The sequence below is a fragment of the Agelaius phoeniceus genome, chromosome 1, assembly GCF_051311805.1.
Source record: "Agelaius phoeniceus isolate bAgePho1 chromosome 1, bAgePho1.hap1, whole genome shotgun sequence".
NCBI lineage: Eukaryota > Metazoa > Chordata > Aves > Passeriformes > Icteridae > Agelaius > Agelaius phoeniceus.
The window spans coordinates 41,363,392-41,381,579 of record NC_135265.1 but is presented as its reverse complement, the minus strand read 5'-3'; the positions used below and the strand labels follow the sequence as shown (position 1 = coordinate 41,381,579).

The window sequence follows — 18,188 nt, the reverse complement described above, 5'->3', positions numbered from 1 at the left end:
GAAATATTTTCAGCAGCAGTTTCTGAAAATGCTCTCCTCCTCCCATATCTTCCATTAAATCAGGTTCATCCAACTTGAAAGGAGATGAGAAACTCTCACTGACATTCTGTCACACACCAGTGAAAAGACAGGCACATTCAAAACAGAGGAGAGTGCAGGTGCTCATTTATTACTTTACGCAGATTATTTTTCTGCCTTTCTTCCTGACAATGGGAACGTTCACATCCCAGATGGAGCTCTCTGTAGTGCTCTGGGCATTTGCTGACCCAAAGTTTTGTTTTCCCTGATGAAAGAGGCAAGGTAAGAAGAGGATTGGTTCGTTGCCTACTGAGGCAGCTTTAATGTTTGTTTCTAACAATGGAAGATGTTTGGGGATTATTTCAATGGAAATGAGTGTACAAATAATTTTTCAACTATATCAGGTAAAGGAGAAAAAATCTGTACACATCCATGTCCATATTTACACACTGCAAAAATATAATCTTAATATAACTGACTGCAAAATTGCAAAACAACTGATTTTGGAAACGAAGATGTCGTTCAAAGGAAATACAAGGTCACTGCCTTGCATCACTTCAGACCTAGAGAGTTCTAGAATGTTTCTCACAGCACTGATAAGCATCATCACTGTAAAGATGTCTTCAATGCAAGAATTAACAAAACATATGCACAGTATCAGTTTTCTCTGCTTTTATGCCTACATTATGCACCCTTAGAATTCACCATTTGGCTCCTGATCAAAAGCATTTTGACTTAAAAAAAATTACCCTTCCTTCCCCATCCTGGCCCTCTCAAAAAACTTTTAGAAAAAGTCCATGATATAAAGAACTTGAGAAGAATGAATATTATTTCAATGCAAGGCATCAGTGTGTTTTTCTCTGGTCTGTAAACACAAACATTAACAAATGAGAGGAATACACTCATGAAGTTCCCTTCTTGCTTTCTATCAGCACATTAGTCCAGCAGGCTGCTTGGTCCAGCAGTGCACCATTCATAGGACTGACTTTGCTTTCCTGATTTTACTTGGAATAACAAAGAAAATCCAGGGGAGGAGAAAGGAGGAGGTTTGGGGTTTTTTTTCTTTTTTCCCCTCAAATGTGGGCATTTCTTTAGCTCCCATGAAGACTGATCTCTTCAGCAGATTTCATAGCCATTCCCAGTTCTCATATTACCTGGATACACTGAACCAAAATATCCACCAAGACTTTAAGCAGGAGCTATTCCCTGTGATGCCACATGGTTCCTATATGAGCTAATCCCACTGAATGAGTGGTCTCACCTTCATGCCCTCTCAGTCTCTGCTATATCACAGAGCAATGGTGTCAGCTGATATTAATTACAGGAGAGACGGAGGTTGTGGTTCTGTTTGAATTAATATGGAAGACAGAGTGCACATTGCTTTAACATACAGAATGTTACAGAATGCAGAAAATTCCTTTACCACTCCAAAGGTTATTTCTTAAAAATTGAGGAGCAGACAGCCTAATGCTCTTAAGTCTGTAAGTCTCAAGTAGTTTGGGTTTTGTTTTCACAAGGGTCGGGATGAGAACATCAGTTTACACTGCGTACAAATTTTGTCTGACTTCATTGTGGAACAGATTTACTGCTGAGATTGTTTTGATATTTTGGTCCTGAGCTCACTATTGAAGTTGTATTTTGGTTAGCCTTTATTTTATCTATAGTTCAGAGTATTTTCAATTACTTTTATTTAACTTGTTAATGCAGTAAGAAAATGGAAAGAAAGAGAATTTACTTTCCGCACACCTTCATTCCGTCAGTTTTCATATAATATAATAAATATAATAATATAATAATAATATAATATAGTCTTGTTGTTTAAACAAAATAAAAAGAAAATAAAAATAGTCAGGAATGTATAACTCTGGCTGCCTTAACACATGGCAGGAATGACCATTATGAACTTGCTATAAGGCTTGGTCTAATGGAAATGTTGCACTTGTTGCAGCTATTAACAAGACAACCTATCCTGAAAGGCACCTTGAACCCCTCTGAAACCTCAATGAACTCAACCTTTTTCTGTGAGGGCAAAAGGAATGCACACAGTTCATTTCAAAAATAGTCTAGAATTTAAGTAAATTAATGTGTGAGTTTTCACTTGATAACCTCAGTCACATTAGCCTTGGGACTAACCCTTTAGTAGAACCTAAACAGTGACAGCCTGAATATTTATTTAGGCATTCCACGAGACAAAACCAAGGGCATTCAAAATTAACCGAGAGGCAAAAATCTCACACTTAATGAATTGTCAAGGAGTCAGTCAGGATACCTTCAGACAAAAGAGAAATTAAAAAAAAAATCAAAACCATTAAAACAACCTACCCCACTAACCCAAAACAACCACAAAACATTGAATAATCTGCTCAAAAGTATCAATGTAGAAGTTATTTAAAGAAAGCAATACTCATGGAAATCATACAGCAGGGATTTCCCATACCTGGAAAACCTCAGAATTCTGTCCTATCTTCCTCAAGAGTTAGTCTGTGCAGCATACAGACTTACCCTCTTTAGATATTTCTAGACAGACTTAGTCTCTCTAGTTATTGTTTTCTATTGTTGGTGTTGCTTTAATTAATTAAATAGGCCCTTTAATTTTACCCTGGAACACAAATAACTCAAGTTGACTGAATCAAGATGGAGGGAGGTCATCTTTTGAATACATGTCAATGTCTTAACTATGCAACGAGGAAGGCTTAGGTTTTAGCCAAATGCTGGAGTTTTAAGCCAACTTTTCAAAATTACTTGAGGGGGGAAGAAGAGATCTAAAACAACTCTTGTCCAAAAGTTTCTTTCCCTTCTGCAAAGCTTATTTTATCTTTTAAAAAATTTTTTGCCTAAATCTTCTTCAGTGCAAAAATGTAAGAACAAACAGAAAAATTAAAATCTTGAGAAGCAGACTGACTTCTTTAAACTAAATATGTTTTTAAACAATAAACCTCAGATATTTAGTCTGTGTGTCAGATTTCTTACAACTTATCTTCACCAGGATGCAGTTAGCAAGAACAGGATGAGTCTAGTATAATAATAAGGCACTAATTCATCTGTGTATGTTTTTAAGAAGATCTTAGAATTCTTCTGGGTGAAATATAAGGCAAGGCATGAAAATTCAAGTGACAGATTATGACTATTTCAAAGATAATAATTTATATTTTGCTTATAAAATGACACACCCTGCAAATTTTCCTGTCTATAATGTTACATTTTAAGGCTGATTATCTTCCCTTTTGATGAAAAGTGTATTTTTACTGGACACACATTCAATGATAGATACACATACAATGGTGTATACCACTGCATCAGCAGAGAGTGTGTACCTCTGATTATAACTATGTGATACTTAGTATTAATATTATGAAGTATGTAAGTATTTAAATTTTGGACTAATAAGTTCTGATGATCAATAAATTCACAGATAAGTATAAAGCCTCTTTTTTTAAGAACCTCAGGAAATGTTAAGTGAGGCCAAGGTCCATTTTTGGCAGTTCCTTTACTCAGTGTTTATGAAAATCCAGAAGATTATGCATACACAAAAGAACAATAGATTCTCACTTGCTTTAACCCTTTTACTCTTTTTTGATGTAACTTTTGAAAGAGTTACTGTATAGAGTCCCAAAAGATACAGTGCAACGTAAGAGCTCCCTGCTGCAAAAGCGAATTTGATGAAATTCTGCTGGACACATGTTAAACCAACTATTGAGGATCAGAACCACACAAAAAGAAATATCTTCCAGTAGCAATTTTTTTTTCATTTACTCAGCTACTGTACAGCCTATGATGACTTGTTTTCCTTTAGTTATATGAACAGTTTGACAGATTACTGTGACAAGGTTACTCTCAAATTGATAAAAGGTTTGATAGTGTCGGAACATTTGTCAGAAATGTCTCACATCACGTGTAATGGACTCTGCACTTCAAGCATCAATGGTACTCCAGTCTGCTGTTTTCTGTTTAGTGTGCAATGCACACCAACAAAAACACACAGTAGAAAGACAGAAAAGCAGGGAGGATTCATCAAAACAGCCCCATACTTTATCTTTACAATTCTGATTAAAGGGGTTTTGCTTCCTTAACACACCTCACAAAATGAAATTAAATGAAAAACTTTACACATGACTTGAAGGGTGGCCTCCATATGGGACTAAACCTGAAAATGGGATGGGCTATAATAATGTACATAAACATTAGTGTTTACAGCATTTCCTGTACTTCTGACAGGGAAATATTGTGGGCTTAGAACATTATTCCTCAGCCTGCCAAATGTGAGACATTAGAAACGATAGTTGTACTGCTAGCAGCCTTGTCCCATGCTAGAGCAGAGGAAATGGGTTCAGAAGGGCTCATTTTAGGCACTGGCAGCTAGCCTATGGGAACCAGTGGGCTGGACATAAGCCAGCTTTGGTCAATACTTCCCTTAATTACAGCTCTCCAAAAATATTTTACTACAAAATAATAATATGGCTCATAGATTGGAATTAAGGTTTTTACTTCACATCTTGCAGCAAATGATGCTAATATTAGGCTATGCAGGAAGCCTAGGAGCCAGCACCTTCTGCTCATTTGTAAATACCTGTTCACATGAAGTCTTTAATGCCTGGTGAAGCCCCAGCCATGTAAGCTACAAAAGAGCTCTACAGAGGACAACATTTCTGAGCAGAAAAATCCTTTTTGTTCATATAGCAGCAGACTGTTTGGTTTGGTTTTAGTGGGGTTTTTGGGGAGAAGGGTTGGGTTTGAGGGGTTTTTTTGGGAGTGGGGACAGGTGAAGAGATAGGAGCTTTAGACCTTTATCTACTTCTACTGTGTAACCACCTGCAAAGGTAAAGAAAATATCTTGCAGTGTATTACTTAAAATCTACATATTGCTGTCGTGAGCAAGAGGGTCTGAGATTGCTTAAAACATCACTGGCAAGAGTATGAGCAAAAGTAAGATTTAAGCATTTCTCAGATCTCACTGCAGCCTGGAAAGCAGTGGGGGGGGAGGCACCACCACAGCAGCCAGTACAAATTTTTGTATTTTCATATGTTTAAGTTTCCCTACATTGTCTTTCTCTTCTGCCTCAATAAATTCTTTTAATTTTCTGAAAAAGAGTCAGAAGAACTATCCAGTTTCTCCTCACTGACATTCAGCCAAAGGATAGAAAAATCAGCAAAATGAGTGTCAGCATTTTCCTTAAAGAGCATCTGTTCACACAGGAACCTCATGACAGCAAGACAAAGCCCTCTAATCTTGTATCAGATTAAGTTTAGTGGAGCACATGAAAAAAGTTGCCACAGCACTAAAAGGAAGCTCTGAGATACTTGATTTGCACTTCCCATACGCAGACAAGGGTTAGGGACACACTGCCTGAACTTCATGATTCAAGTATCACTGCTCACACCACAGCCCCACACCACGAATGCAGCACTTAAGCCCCAAAGCTGTGAGACTCCTTTAGGAATAGTTAGTTGAGTCCTGATCAGCTAAAAGGGTTTATGTGAACTGGAGAAGGGTCAGACTGCAAGAAGATGTATCGCAAAACAGCTTTTTGAAAGCAAACCAGCCTTTTGAACATCAGTAGACTACAGTCAATTTATACCTACTGAGGATCTGGCCCTTGAACTGGGATTATCTGTGACTGTCATGTGTGGAAAGTGTCAGTGAATGTAGTTTGTAGAAATGTTGGACAGGTACATTCACATTTCAGCTTGCATGAAATACAAAACATCACCAGCAGGCTATTCTCCTGTGAGCAGTGAGTCAGTTCTACCACAGAAGCTTTAATAGCAGAAAGTCACAGGGAAGAGTTTCAAGCTCACTCAAGTCCAGGTTTCACTTCAGTAAGGATGCTATCTCCAGTCCTGGCCAGACATGCCCACATAAAGAGTACTCAGGGAAGTCTTTCAGGATTTTAAATCAAAATCAGGAAAGGCAGAATGACATAAAATTGTAGAAGCCCACTGAATTGCTACTCCTATTGCAAGCTTCAAAACAACAGTCATTTGAATTCAGGTCTGTAGATCAGCCCCAGACTGTTCCTTACTTTACCAGATTTCATTTATTGATATCTCTTTGAAAGGCTGATTTTTGATTACAAAACACAGAGATGATCTTGTATTTTGGAATAGATGACTCTATGGCAAAACCACTGCAGTTCTGCATCATACCAAGAGTGGACTTTTATTTTTAAATTTCTCCTTGTGCTTATTCCAATGCAAAAAAAAAGTGTTATGCTAAGTTCCACCATGGTGATCTCTGGCTGGAATCTCAAATTGGATTATTCCCTTTCCACATGTCGACAAGAATAATCAAGACTTTAGAATTCCAATCAGGTTTTCATTCCATATTGCCCACTACATTTAGTCAAGAGAAGAAGGGTAGAAGAGTGCAACGTTTTAGGAAATAGTTCTTTTGATGATGCATGAGGAGCAAAAAAGCTCCTTTATGCCACCTCTTTGGTTTCAACACAAATAAAACACAATAAAACCAATCTTTATCAGTACAGTATGCAAATATGACTCTCAAGATAATCAGGGAGGTAGAAGGTGCGACTTTCTACAGCATCATTTTTCAGTGGCACTGCAGTTAATTAGATGTTAATTATATGGCTACAAGGCCACCTTCAGTGGGTTTCATACTTCTCAATCTTTGAGCCCAGCAATGTGACACAGCAATCATAAAATGTGATAAATGATTGAGGGAGGAACACCCATGTTGTGTTGTGCACTGGGTTGTGATTCACAGATCATTATAACTATAAATTCTGTCATTAGGGAGGTTTTCCTGCCATGCAAATTCTCCTTTTAACACAAGAAATCAACCACATTAGAGCAAACAAAAGTCAATGTGAAGGCCCTCAGCTCTCTTCCCCTTAACTCATTACCTGAAGGTTTTAGCAGGCATTAATTAGCCGTTCAAACTAAAGGAAAAACAGTCAACCTTCAAGTGCAGGAGGCTTCTGATGCCTTTTAGGGGCCACACAAGTGTAAGCAGGAAGGCCAGCTCTGACATCTTCCTACAAAACACAGCGAGTATGGGAAGGGCACTTACGGCTGGCACAGCTTGATAAGGTCCTGGTCGGTGGTGCCGGGTGGAAGGCCTCGAATGTACAGGTTGGTTTTACTCAACTGCTCTCCGCTGCTGTTGTTGCTGCTGTTGTTGCTGCTGTTTGTGCTGGGGCTGGGAGGAGCCATGGGGTGGGGAGCTGGTGCATAGGACTGCTGCAAACAGAGCAAAACAAAAAGGCTGTTACTGGAAAAGGCAAAATGGCGCAGCAGAATCGTGTGCGTTACCTGGGTAAATCCAGAACTGTGCTATGCTTGTCCTGCCCTCCCTGACCACTTCCAGCTACCCACTACGATGGCACCTGTACCCACTCCAAGCCAGCAATGCCTTGCAAATGCAAAACAGGACCAACCAACATTTTGGGTTCAGCCATAGCTATGAAATGCAATACTTTTTAATTTGGAATTAAAGTAGCTAGATCACAAAACAAAGCTCTGAAATGACAGATACTCGAGGAGTAACTAGCACTAAAGAAAGAAATTAAACACAATCTGCTCTAAGAGTATGCTAAAACACAAATAAGAATATCTAGCCAAAGGTACAGAAGCTGATGCCAGAAGCCGAGTTAGTCTTTTCTAAACATGAGGAGCACCCAGTACACGCACAGTCAGGTGGCAGAGGGTTGGCTAGGCTGGGAGAGGAGAAAAATTCCAAAGCAGCCTGAAAACACTCTGTTGTTACGGATGTCTTTTGCAATAGAGAAACAGGGTTTGGAAAAGACAATCAGGCCACGACCTTCTGCTCTCAAAATCATACCCACTTCTGAACAACCACAAACCACACACAGCAACTGGGAAATATTGCTTAAGAAGGGAGGCATTCTCACAGGGAAAAACAGTATTCTCCCCTAACTCACTGGTAAATACATGCTGTGAAAAAAGACACCCACATGCTAGAAAAATTACCTAAACATCTCTGATCTGAGGCAACAACAGAGAATTTCAATTGCTGCAACCATCCCTGGCTCTCTGACCACTGGAGTATTTATTCATAGCACAGGGTGCTTGCCAGGAGAACAAAGGAGCAATTGGAAGGAGGAGACCATCCTGTCACCACTGTGACCTATGCAGAAAAGCTGAAATCTAGGGAAGAACTTGCAGGAGCTAGAGTATCCTGAGGACCAAGCTCCAGATGGGCAGCCAGGGGAACTGGAGTCAGAGCTCCTGGAATGTAACTGCCTGCTGAGAGGGAGAAAATGCCATTTCCACAACACAATCAGCACACTCTGTTAGCTATATGTCTAGTGACAACAGCAGGTAAATGTTGGACCAATGCTAAGATAACCGTGCTATGCTAATGGACTAATAAAAGCAAAACATCTGCAATTTTCATTACAGCAGCAATGACACTTTAGTGACTTTTAATGTGCTTGTTCTACTTTTAGGCCTTGGACAGAGAAAATATTTAAGTCTGTGAATAATTCTGATCACGCTAATCAACTGCCCCTTTAATGTCAGTGGCTCTACTTTAGTGCTTATAATTATGCATACACTAAATCACAGTCTTGGTAGATGGATGTTTCTAAATTAGCAGCTCTAAACTGTTTCAAACAAGTCCCTTTGTTTAGTCCCTTATTTAGCAGGAAAAAAAGTTGGAGACTATAAGGGGGGCATCAATGACAGGCGATGATCAGACATTTCAATGAAATGAAACACCACACTTGCACCGATGCCTTTCCTCCTGGCCTCCTCCTTCCATCTTCCCAATTTCTCCCATTTAAACCAGGAGAGAGGGAACATAGCTCCAAGTGTCAAGACATCAGAATTCCTCTGAAATCTCACCTGGTTGTAATGTGACTCAAGTAGGAGCCATTAAAAGAAAAAATACTGGTTTTTAGTGTGATCACCATGCTATCAAGTAATGACATTCACTCTCATCTCCAGTAAAAGAGAAAGGGCAATGAGCTCCCTTCCCCAAGTCTCTGCACAGATACTCTTGCTGACAATCAAAAGCACTTAATGCATACGGATCATATTTCTCTGCACACACATTTTATCACTGGGTAATCCCCACCCACTCAGGCTTCAATGTCATTCCCAGAAATAGAGAGCTGAAGCAGCAGCCTTGAGTACCAGCACAGGCACCACCTCAATTGAGCTCCAACACGGGGGACACATCTTGGAAATCAGCTCTATGCCATGGCTGTGGCCCAGCTGGATAACACTACAGGCACCATTAACCTATGTTAAATACGTAGGCACCTATATATTATCATATCCTATCTGAAAGCATATTTAAATCTCTGTGCACTGCATGGCCATGGAAGAAACAGGTATGACTGTGTATAACACATTGGGCTTTAATATATCAAAAGCTCAGGAAATATCCCATGGTAACCTTGCACATTTTGAGCATTGCCAAGGTTAAATAAAAAGACAACAGAGGTCGAGGTTACATTCTTTCTGCTTTACCCTACACCTCCCAGATTACCATGCGCACTGAATGCACGTAAATGACGTAAAGCAGTGAAATATCTTCCCATAAGCCAATGAAGTGCTGTGTACTTTAATTATTAATTGTTACTATTATATATGTCTTAGCAGGGGATAATGAGTAAATGTCCTATTCTCACACCAACCTAATAAGCAAGGAAAAAAAAAAGTGGAAATTTACCTTTGAAATACAAAGAGCAATTTTCATTCTATTATAAGATCTTTATCCTCACACAGAGGAAAACACTGGGGGCCTAATTCTAATTTAAGCTTAAGACATTTTATCCCTCTCAGCCAGCTGAAAGGGGATGTAGAAGTGAACACAAAATACATTTACACCAATTTTGAGGCCACAGCTTAAAAAAAAAAAAAAGAAAAGAAAAAAGTATACGTATACAGAGAATGAGGCCATATCACAGGCCGTCCCTCAAATAAGAGCTGCTCAGAGAAAAGGCACACATGGATGCCTGGGTTCCCAGCAGTATCCTCGGAGATGCTTTAGGGGTGGGCAGAGAGACAGCCACACTCCACTTTAGGGGATGCTGATCTTCTCAGCCCAGCAAACACTGCTACACTCCAGACCCTCTTCACTAATAAATCTCAGCTACAGCAGTCCACAGTAATTTCCATGCATATCCAATACCCCAAAAATACCATCTGCAGAAAGATTACAAAATTGCCTGTACTGAGGCTGATGACATCTTCTGGCTGGTTGCCAGACTAAAAGCTTCAGGTCAGAAGAAAGCTTCCCGTTCTTGTTTCCTGAGCTGCTGAGTGTATGACTGATGGCAGAAGTATGCACTGTGCCTCTAAATGAGCAAAGGATCTGGTTTGGTAATCTCCAAGTAATAACTGGAGTGAAAGAAATGACTGGCAACCTAATGATGATCCCAGATATGGACCACTAGGTACAGGAACCTGCATGATGCCAAAGTGGGGCACTGTCTGGGGAACCAACTGCACACCTGGTAGCAGGAAATCTGTGCCTTGTTCTGATGTTGGACCCCTCCATGGCTGGGGGAAAAGCACTTAACTTCTCTGCCTCAAGAGCCAGAAGGAGCACCACAGTCAAGACTGGTTCGAAACACCCTGACACCAGCTGTAGAAGCCTGCAAAAGAGGTTTTGCCACGACAACCAAGTACAGGACCTACACATCTAGGAAAAAAAAACAAAAACACAAAATCTAAATCTTTCACTTCAAGAGAGAGCTGGAATTCAGAGCTGGTTTTGCCATTTATTTTTCACATAACCAATGCAACCAACTCATTTTTCAATTCTCATGCTTCATTATTCAGTGGAGAGTGTGTGGGGAATGAACTGGTTTGTAGATCATTCCAAGCAGCTTATTAATTTAGCATGGATGGCTAATAGGATTTGTTTTCATCTTTGAAAAATGAATGAAATTTCTCCTTTTTCATTATTTAAAAGTGAAAAAATTAATGTGCTAATTCTTACCCATTCTCAGGAATGCACCCTTCTGCTTAAACCCTACACTTTGAGACAGTGTCCCGTGAAACTGCACACAGCTAAGCATGAATAATGAGATACACCTCGGTCCTTCTAAGTAAATAACCCCAAAATGTTGTACCAGAAGCCTCTCAGATATTAAATGAACAACGCTCCTCCTTCCAACATCCAACCTCCTTACGCAAGAACAGTATTTATCCTTCCATGGCAACCAAGTACTCTTAGGTAGTTTTTCACTAGTTGCAAGCTTAGTCTAAAGTATTTTCTTTCCAAAGCAAAACACTACTTAAAAAGACAAATTTCAAATATTTTTCACATACAATTCCTTTTGGATGGGAATCACAGGCCCCAGATGCCAAGTTGTAGAGTCTGCTTTATTAGCAGCAGCTGGCTCCTTGGCAGGCTTCTGAGGCAGTCGGGCTTGTGGTTTTGGAGTGGCCTCAGAGCCTAGGATGCAGCTGGACAGCTATGCTAATGGACTAGCCAATTTGTTTGTAGTCACCTTTGGCTATCCCAGATTTGTACTCTTTTATCCACTTGAAAGGGAGGTCTTGGAAAGATTCCCTATTAACACCGATATGTTGACTTTTCCTATCATAGTCCATATTTTATATGAAAAAATGAGTACAACACACAGTCCCTACATTAAAGCATGTGTTATTTAAGCAATTGTGAACACACACTATCCATTTCACTCTGAATGGAGTGTTTTCCAGCTGCTAGATTCATCTAAGTGCCCAATTACAACACAATTCCCTTCTCTCCCAATTGAGAAAAATAAAATAAGACAAAGTAAATACAAATAAATTGTGCAAATACCATTTTACAGCTCACATTAGGAAAACACAGTTCTCTCTGTACCCTACTGTACAAAGGAGTAATTTTCATGAGCTGGAGAGTTCTTACTAGTCAATTACAGAGAAGATGAGAGGATGCCACCAACTTTTAGTCTGTTGATGGGATTTTGGAGCTGAGTGAACAGAAAATCTCCTATTAAGCAAAAGACAATCATCACAGTTGAAGAGAAAGCAGAGCAGTAAGGGAAATACAGGGAAAAAGAAACATAGGTCAAAGAAACAGCAACTCTCCTGCCTTTGGTTTGCTTCCTCAGTGAGGAACAGCATCAGAAGGTAAGTTGTATTTCCCATCCATAGACACATGGAACAGAAAAGTGAATAAAAAATGAACATCTAAGCGGGCAATATGGACACCTCATGCATTTTAGAAAGGCTGCAGTCAAGGGAACTCCAGCTATAATTTTCTTCCCAAGTCTCTAGGGCATTCAGTGCTCTTGCAGAATCCAGTCATGACTATTGCCTATCTCCCATCTGGCCAAGGAAGGTCTGGAAGACAGAGCTTCTTTTGGATTCTTCTCCACATATATAAGAGAAAATAAACAGATGTAAAAGAGTCTGAATTTTCTAACCCCTCTGCACAGTAGCAAAGCTTCCTAGGCTGTTTCTGTAGAAGCACCGAGTCACCTCTTGGCAGCATTTTCAATTTGTAAAGGAATGGCATGTGAAAACGTGAGTAAACTCAGAAGATGAACACTGACAATAAGGTTCAAAGTCTATTCCTTCACAGTTCTTTCAATCAAGAAAACCAGAACACACCTCAAGAGGATTTTGATTTCTCTGAATTCCTTCCAAGGCCTTTAAAAGTGATTTGCTGGATACAAGAAGCCCAGTGAGCGATAGCTGCCGGGTTATACTCTCTGTACCACAAAATCACTGCACTACTCCAAGCAAGTCATTTAAGTTCCTTACATCTCAGTTTACTAATCTGTAACGATTCTTCATTATACCTTCCTAAGGCATATATAATGCTCTGTGATTACTGGATGAAAGACATACTAGGGATTGCAATATTATACTTAAAGATGGGGAAAATGTTATTAAAGTCTAACTTAATAACTAAACCTAATTCTTTTGCAGATAAAAATGATTTCTGCATACAATTATTTTGCTATTCTGTATCTAAACTGAATGAATGAAATAATTTAAAATAATAACATACCAATAAAATTAATTTTCTCATGAATAATTTTTTTTAATTTAAAAACAAACTTAGAATTATGTGTTCACAGGACTATTGTGATTGTAATGTACATATTGAACTCACTTTATTCCAAATGATATCTTTATTACATGGGAAAAAGGTGTAATTGTGTTTTGCTTAGCCTTTCATTTCACACAGGAAAAAAAAAAAGTCACTTGGAGAAAATGGAAATTATGAAAAAAGCCCCAACCTAGTCCTCCAACAGACACAGTAGTCATTCAACAGTCAGACTGAAATTGGGATTTGATGGATCAGTAAAATAGTTTGAGATCTTTGCTTCACTGACAAAGCTGTTGAAATCAGTAGGCTAAATACTCCGGAGGCCTACAATTCCCTTGAACCTAGCACAAAGCATTAAAGATCTATAGAATGAAAGCTCAGGTGAAATTTGGTTCAATTTTCCCTAATCCAAAATAATTCTCTTCCAAGTCATGACTGTGCAGATTTTAGAATTTTATAAATATTTTACAGCTAGACAATACAGAGAAATCGAGGCGTCCACAGGAAGAGGAAGAAGTTCTTTATTGAACATTACCCACAAAGTAGGTCTTATTTTATAGAGTTTTCTGAATTAAAACCAACCAATAAAGCAAAGAAAAAGCTCCAGCAATTCACTGTTCTGACTGTCTTCAAGAGCACTGAGAGTTTAGCAGTCATTAGCCAGGATGACATACACTAGAAGCCTGAAAATCTTCTCACTAATCACAGTACCTCCTATTTCCAGTAAGACTGACTGAAATAGTCTGCACTACCACCATTATCAACAGGAAATTTGAAAAGCTAATTGGTTGGGTGTAAAGTAGCTTATTTTGAAGTATGATGAAGTTGAAATAATAAAGTGGATTAGAGAACATTTCATTAGCAGAGTCTGAAGATGATCTCACCTGAGGATGAATGTGCTCCAGGAAAAAAACCAGTCCGAGACAGGGGAATGGCACAGAAATCAGAAGCATTGTTTTCAAGTAGAGAATACCCTGGCCATCACTGCCTGCCTGGGTTTTGGTCACTGAATAGATGTAATAGATGCTGCAGAGCTGCCAGCTCCAGATCTTCACCTTCTTCTGCCCACATATTATTAAACCACAGATGGAGCTACTCATCCCTCATAAGCAATTTTCTGCTTATCCATAGACTACCTGTAGTTTGGGTCTAAAACATGGTGACTTCTCTGAACTTAGGGCTTCTTATGTCCAGCCAGGAAGGCAAAATTTAGTCCCTAGCATTAAAAAGCCAAAAACAAGCAATAAGAGCTGTGTCATCAAATAAATATTTTCCAGAGTGGAAAATAACCTTCACAGCCTTGTCTCCTCCCATTTATTTCATGGCAGGAGGCTCCCATGACAGAATATTCCTGAGGAATTATTTATTTCCCCACAAGGGAGAAGAAGAATTCTTTCTATAGATAAAGTATTTTGGCACTTTGGCAAACTTGTAAACAATAGCCTACATCCTTTGACATAAATTACTGTTATTGCTTCATTATCCAATCCATTCATATTTTATTGATGCACTGAGACTAAATGTGAACAGACTTTAGATCTTAAAATTACTAAATCTGGGCAACCTGGACAATAAAACATTGCAATTCCTCTAATAAGAATATTTTAGAGCACAGATCAAAATATGATGGCAATTACTGTTTGTGATACAACTCTGGTTTAAAAAAAAAAAAGGGGGGGGGGGAAACAAATTCAAGAAGAAATTATTGTTTGTGTTTACATTTCCACAAATCCAGTTTTGGGGCTTCAATAAGCTGTTAGTCCATTTAAAGGTTAAGAACAAAAATGCAGACCAAGAGCCTGATACTTAACTTTCCAAATGTTTGCAAGAACAAACACATATTTGGTTCTGAGAAACTAAATTTACTCTCTGGATATTTGTTTACATGTGGCAGCCTAAAAGCAGCTTGGAAATGAGATACAGCAGGCACGTGCTGCACTGCATTGCTTTTCTGCACACAGTCCACACATACCCTGGCATCAACACTGCTGTGAGAACCTGGCTACAAAAAAAGCTCCCCACATAAACCTGAATTTACAGCACAGAACAAAACTAAATGTCGATATCATCTCTTTCCTCTCCACTTGAGAATCTGGCGAGCAGATATCAGAAGCAGATGTGTTTTCATTCTGCAGAAAGAAAGCCCAACCAAAAAGGTTTTTCAAGATCCAACCAAGTTCCCTAAGTTTATCTTTCTTATGGAAGAATTAAGCAGGAAATCTGCCACTGTTGACATAAGCACTGTTGGGATGGAGGATTCAGGGATGGCAGAGCTCCCCAGGAATGTTGCTCATCATCTCCCCATGTTACCACAATGATCTTTTCTGGATGTGCAGGGGGAAGCTCTGCCTCCTCCACCCAGTATATATAAAGATGAGTTGTGCCTCCCGTCCTGTGGCCAAAAGAATCCATGGAACGCAGAGTTTGGGAAAGGCTTTTCCTTTCCACAGCAGCGTGGCATCATCACCACAGAATTTGGGGCATTTCACAACAGCCAGAGTTCGTGTTTTCTTTGAGACCCCTCGAGCTACAGTAACACACTGGTCCTAGGCAGGATGCCAGAGGATGCCCACAGAAGATATGAGCCATCACAAACCTCACCACATTTTTGCTTTCAGTGCAAACTCATCCAGCACATTCATCACAGAAAACAGCTTTTAAAAAATTGCCCACACAAGTCATTACAGTCCATACATAATTCCTCACTTAGGAAGAAGAGTACACAACCAACCTTGTGAGACCAATGTATGTAATGCCATTTATAGGAGAGCTAGAAAACCTTCCCAGGAGTAAGTTGATATAGTGGGGGTAAGAATTTAAGTCTGGGTTAAAATTAAGGTGTCAGCCGATGGACATAGCTGGCAAAGGTGGTGCCAGTCACCTTCATGCTTCTGACAGCCCTGAATACTGTACCAAAAAAAGACTAAGGGAGACAGGGAAGCTGGGGTAGGGCTCACTGAAGGGCTCACTGGGGGTGTGAAACCCCACGTTAAGAACCTCTCTGTCCCATTCCAGATCCTCCTCTACATTCTTAAAACCAGTCAACTGTATAAGAGAGAGAACTTCATAATGAAGTCACCATTATGCATGACCTGAGATACTGTTTGGGACCATGGAAAGACTGAAGGAATCGTAGTCTACAAACCTTAATTTGATGGGGAGGTGAATTGCAGACCTCCTTCAGGTCAAAATGCGCTCAAGCATCACATGACTGGCATCCCAGGAGCACACCAAACATTATGAACATGGCAAACTGAGCAAGATATGCCAGGAACATTCTGGGATGTCAACTATGAGCTTTAAATTATTTGCTACAGAAGATGAATAAGATCTCTCAACTTTGTTACCGCAGATTCTGATACCTTATAAAATCTCCTTTTTCTTTAGATTTCATGTGGCAGACTTGGGAGCTAGTATGGGAAAAGCATTTAATTTTATTTGATTTAACAAGTATCTAATATAACTTACAATTAAAACATCTTCCAGACATCAATCAAATCCACTTGAGGCAAAATCTACTAAATAAACTGAATAATTAATGCAAAAATTAGAGAAATTTTTTATTCTATCTTTGGAATTTTCAGAATTAAATATAATTTATTGACAGACTTTTTTTCCCTTAAAATTCAGTTTTCTGTAGATTTTATTGATTTTGAGAATTAACTTACTGAAGCATGCTGAGAGTGAGCACAAAACCCCAACACTAGTGTCTTTTGGGATCTATGAAACAAAATATTGCCATACTTTTGTTTCCAGTCACACTCTTACAAAGAAGTCATATGTACCTTAGGTTGAATTGGAGCCTGAGCACTAAACTACTCAAGATACACCCTATATTCACACCAAATGCAGACTGAGACAAAGGTGCTAATTGATCAGCCCACTCACAGGGGTATTTGGCCACCTGTCTGAGTAGATGCCACAGCAGTTAATGCCCAGCATGCTCTTTGTTGCCATGACTTGAGGTCCTGGAACCACAGGACTACTGAATGATTGGCATTTTGTAATACTCAGAGTCACTGAAAAATGTCAACTAAGTTTTTTGCAGCTAGTGAGATTCTGGCATGTTTTTCCTATACGGCAAATAAAAACTACAAAGCTTTTTTTGAAAAGTAAAACTAATTTCAGAATGCCGATTGGGCTTCAAAAACAGTGAATCTGAATATAGATACACCTGACCAGCTGCTTAGATATGCAAAGGACCCATCACCTTTAAAATTGCTATCCAATATTATTCAGTAAGTCCTTTCCCATCTAATTGCTACTTTTTTCTTCAATGTTTCCCCTAACTCTGATTTTAAGCAGTTCTCAGAGCAGGGGGGGAGAAATTTAAAAGCTCTACATTTACTATGGCGTAAGTTCTCAGCCCTTTCCCATTTTCTTCAACAACAGATTGTGCCACTGTGCTTGTCCGAAGTTTCAAATGTCATTTGACTCATGCACTCAGAAATGTTGACTCAATATCCACACAAAACTAACTTTCAGTTTGCTAAAGGCAACCTGCTCTCTTTTTTCCGATATGCTTAGGATGTCTCATAGTGCAGAAATTTGACTTCAATGCAACAACTTGCTTTTTCTCATTTCCCCAAAATCATCACTATTTTCTGCTAAATGTTGTGGCACAATGAGCCAAGTGTCTTGCTAACAGACACAGACTCAGCTGAAGATGGTCTGCCTAAACCATTTTGGGCTCTGTGCCATGTGCTTTTTCCATACCACGTGAAGTGACAATATGAAGATCCTGAACTTCTGTGCTCAGAGGTGAGGAGCTTTGCAATGTGGGGATGCATCTGCTTTGTTATGCATCTGTGTAAAACCAACGCACCACTAATTGCGATAATGAGCTACTCCTGTTGCAGGCAATAGGAATTCAGAGTAACAGGGTACATATGTTAAATTCCTGAAACAAGTCACCATCTCTATTTACTGTTTTTCATCCAAATGATATATTTCCTGATAAACAAAAGCTTAAATTTCCTTCTGCACTGCAGCATTGCCTCCAATCTCTTCTGTTAGCTTTCTGGCTTTTTGACCTTTTAATATTCTTCATTCACGCATGATTTATTTTTTAAGTCGGCATTTTTTTCCTCTGGAAAGAATATGCATTTGAAGTAATTTCAAATGTTAAATCAGGATAAGCAAAGGAAGAAAGAAAATCTCCTTAATACAT

The 18,188-nt window shown here is 39.2% G+C and overlaps 1 protein-coding gene across 7 annotated transcripts in view; it reads right to left on the bottom strand.

Moving 5' to 3' along the window:
- The window catches only part of RBMS3 (RNA binding motif single stranded interacting protein 3), a 705,639-nt gene that overhangs the window by 341,928 nt on the left and 345,523 nt on the right, over positions 1 to 18,188 (bottom strand). For all 7 annotated transcript variants that reach the window (XM_077177065.1, XM_077177068.1, XM_077177076.1 and 4 more), the window contains one exon: positions 7,046 to 7,215. In XM_077177065.1, the coding sequence (XP_077033180.1) occupies positions 7,046 to 7,215 (170 nt within the window). The remainder of the gene's footprint in view (positions 1 to 7,045; positions 7,216 to 18,188) is intronic.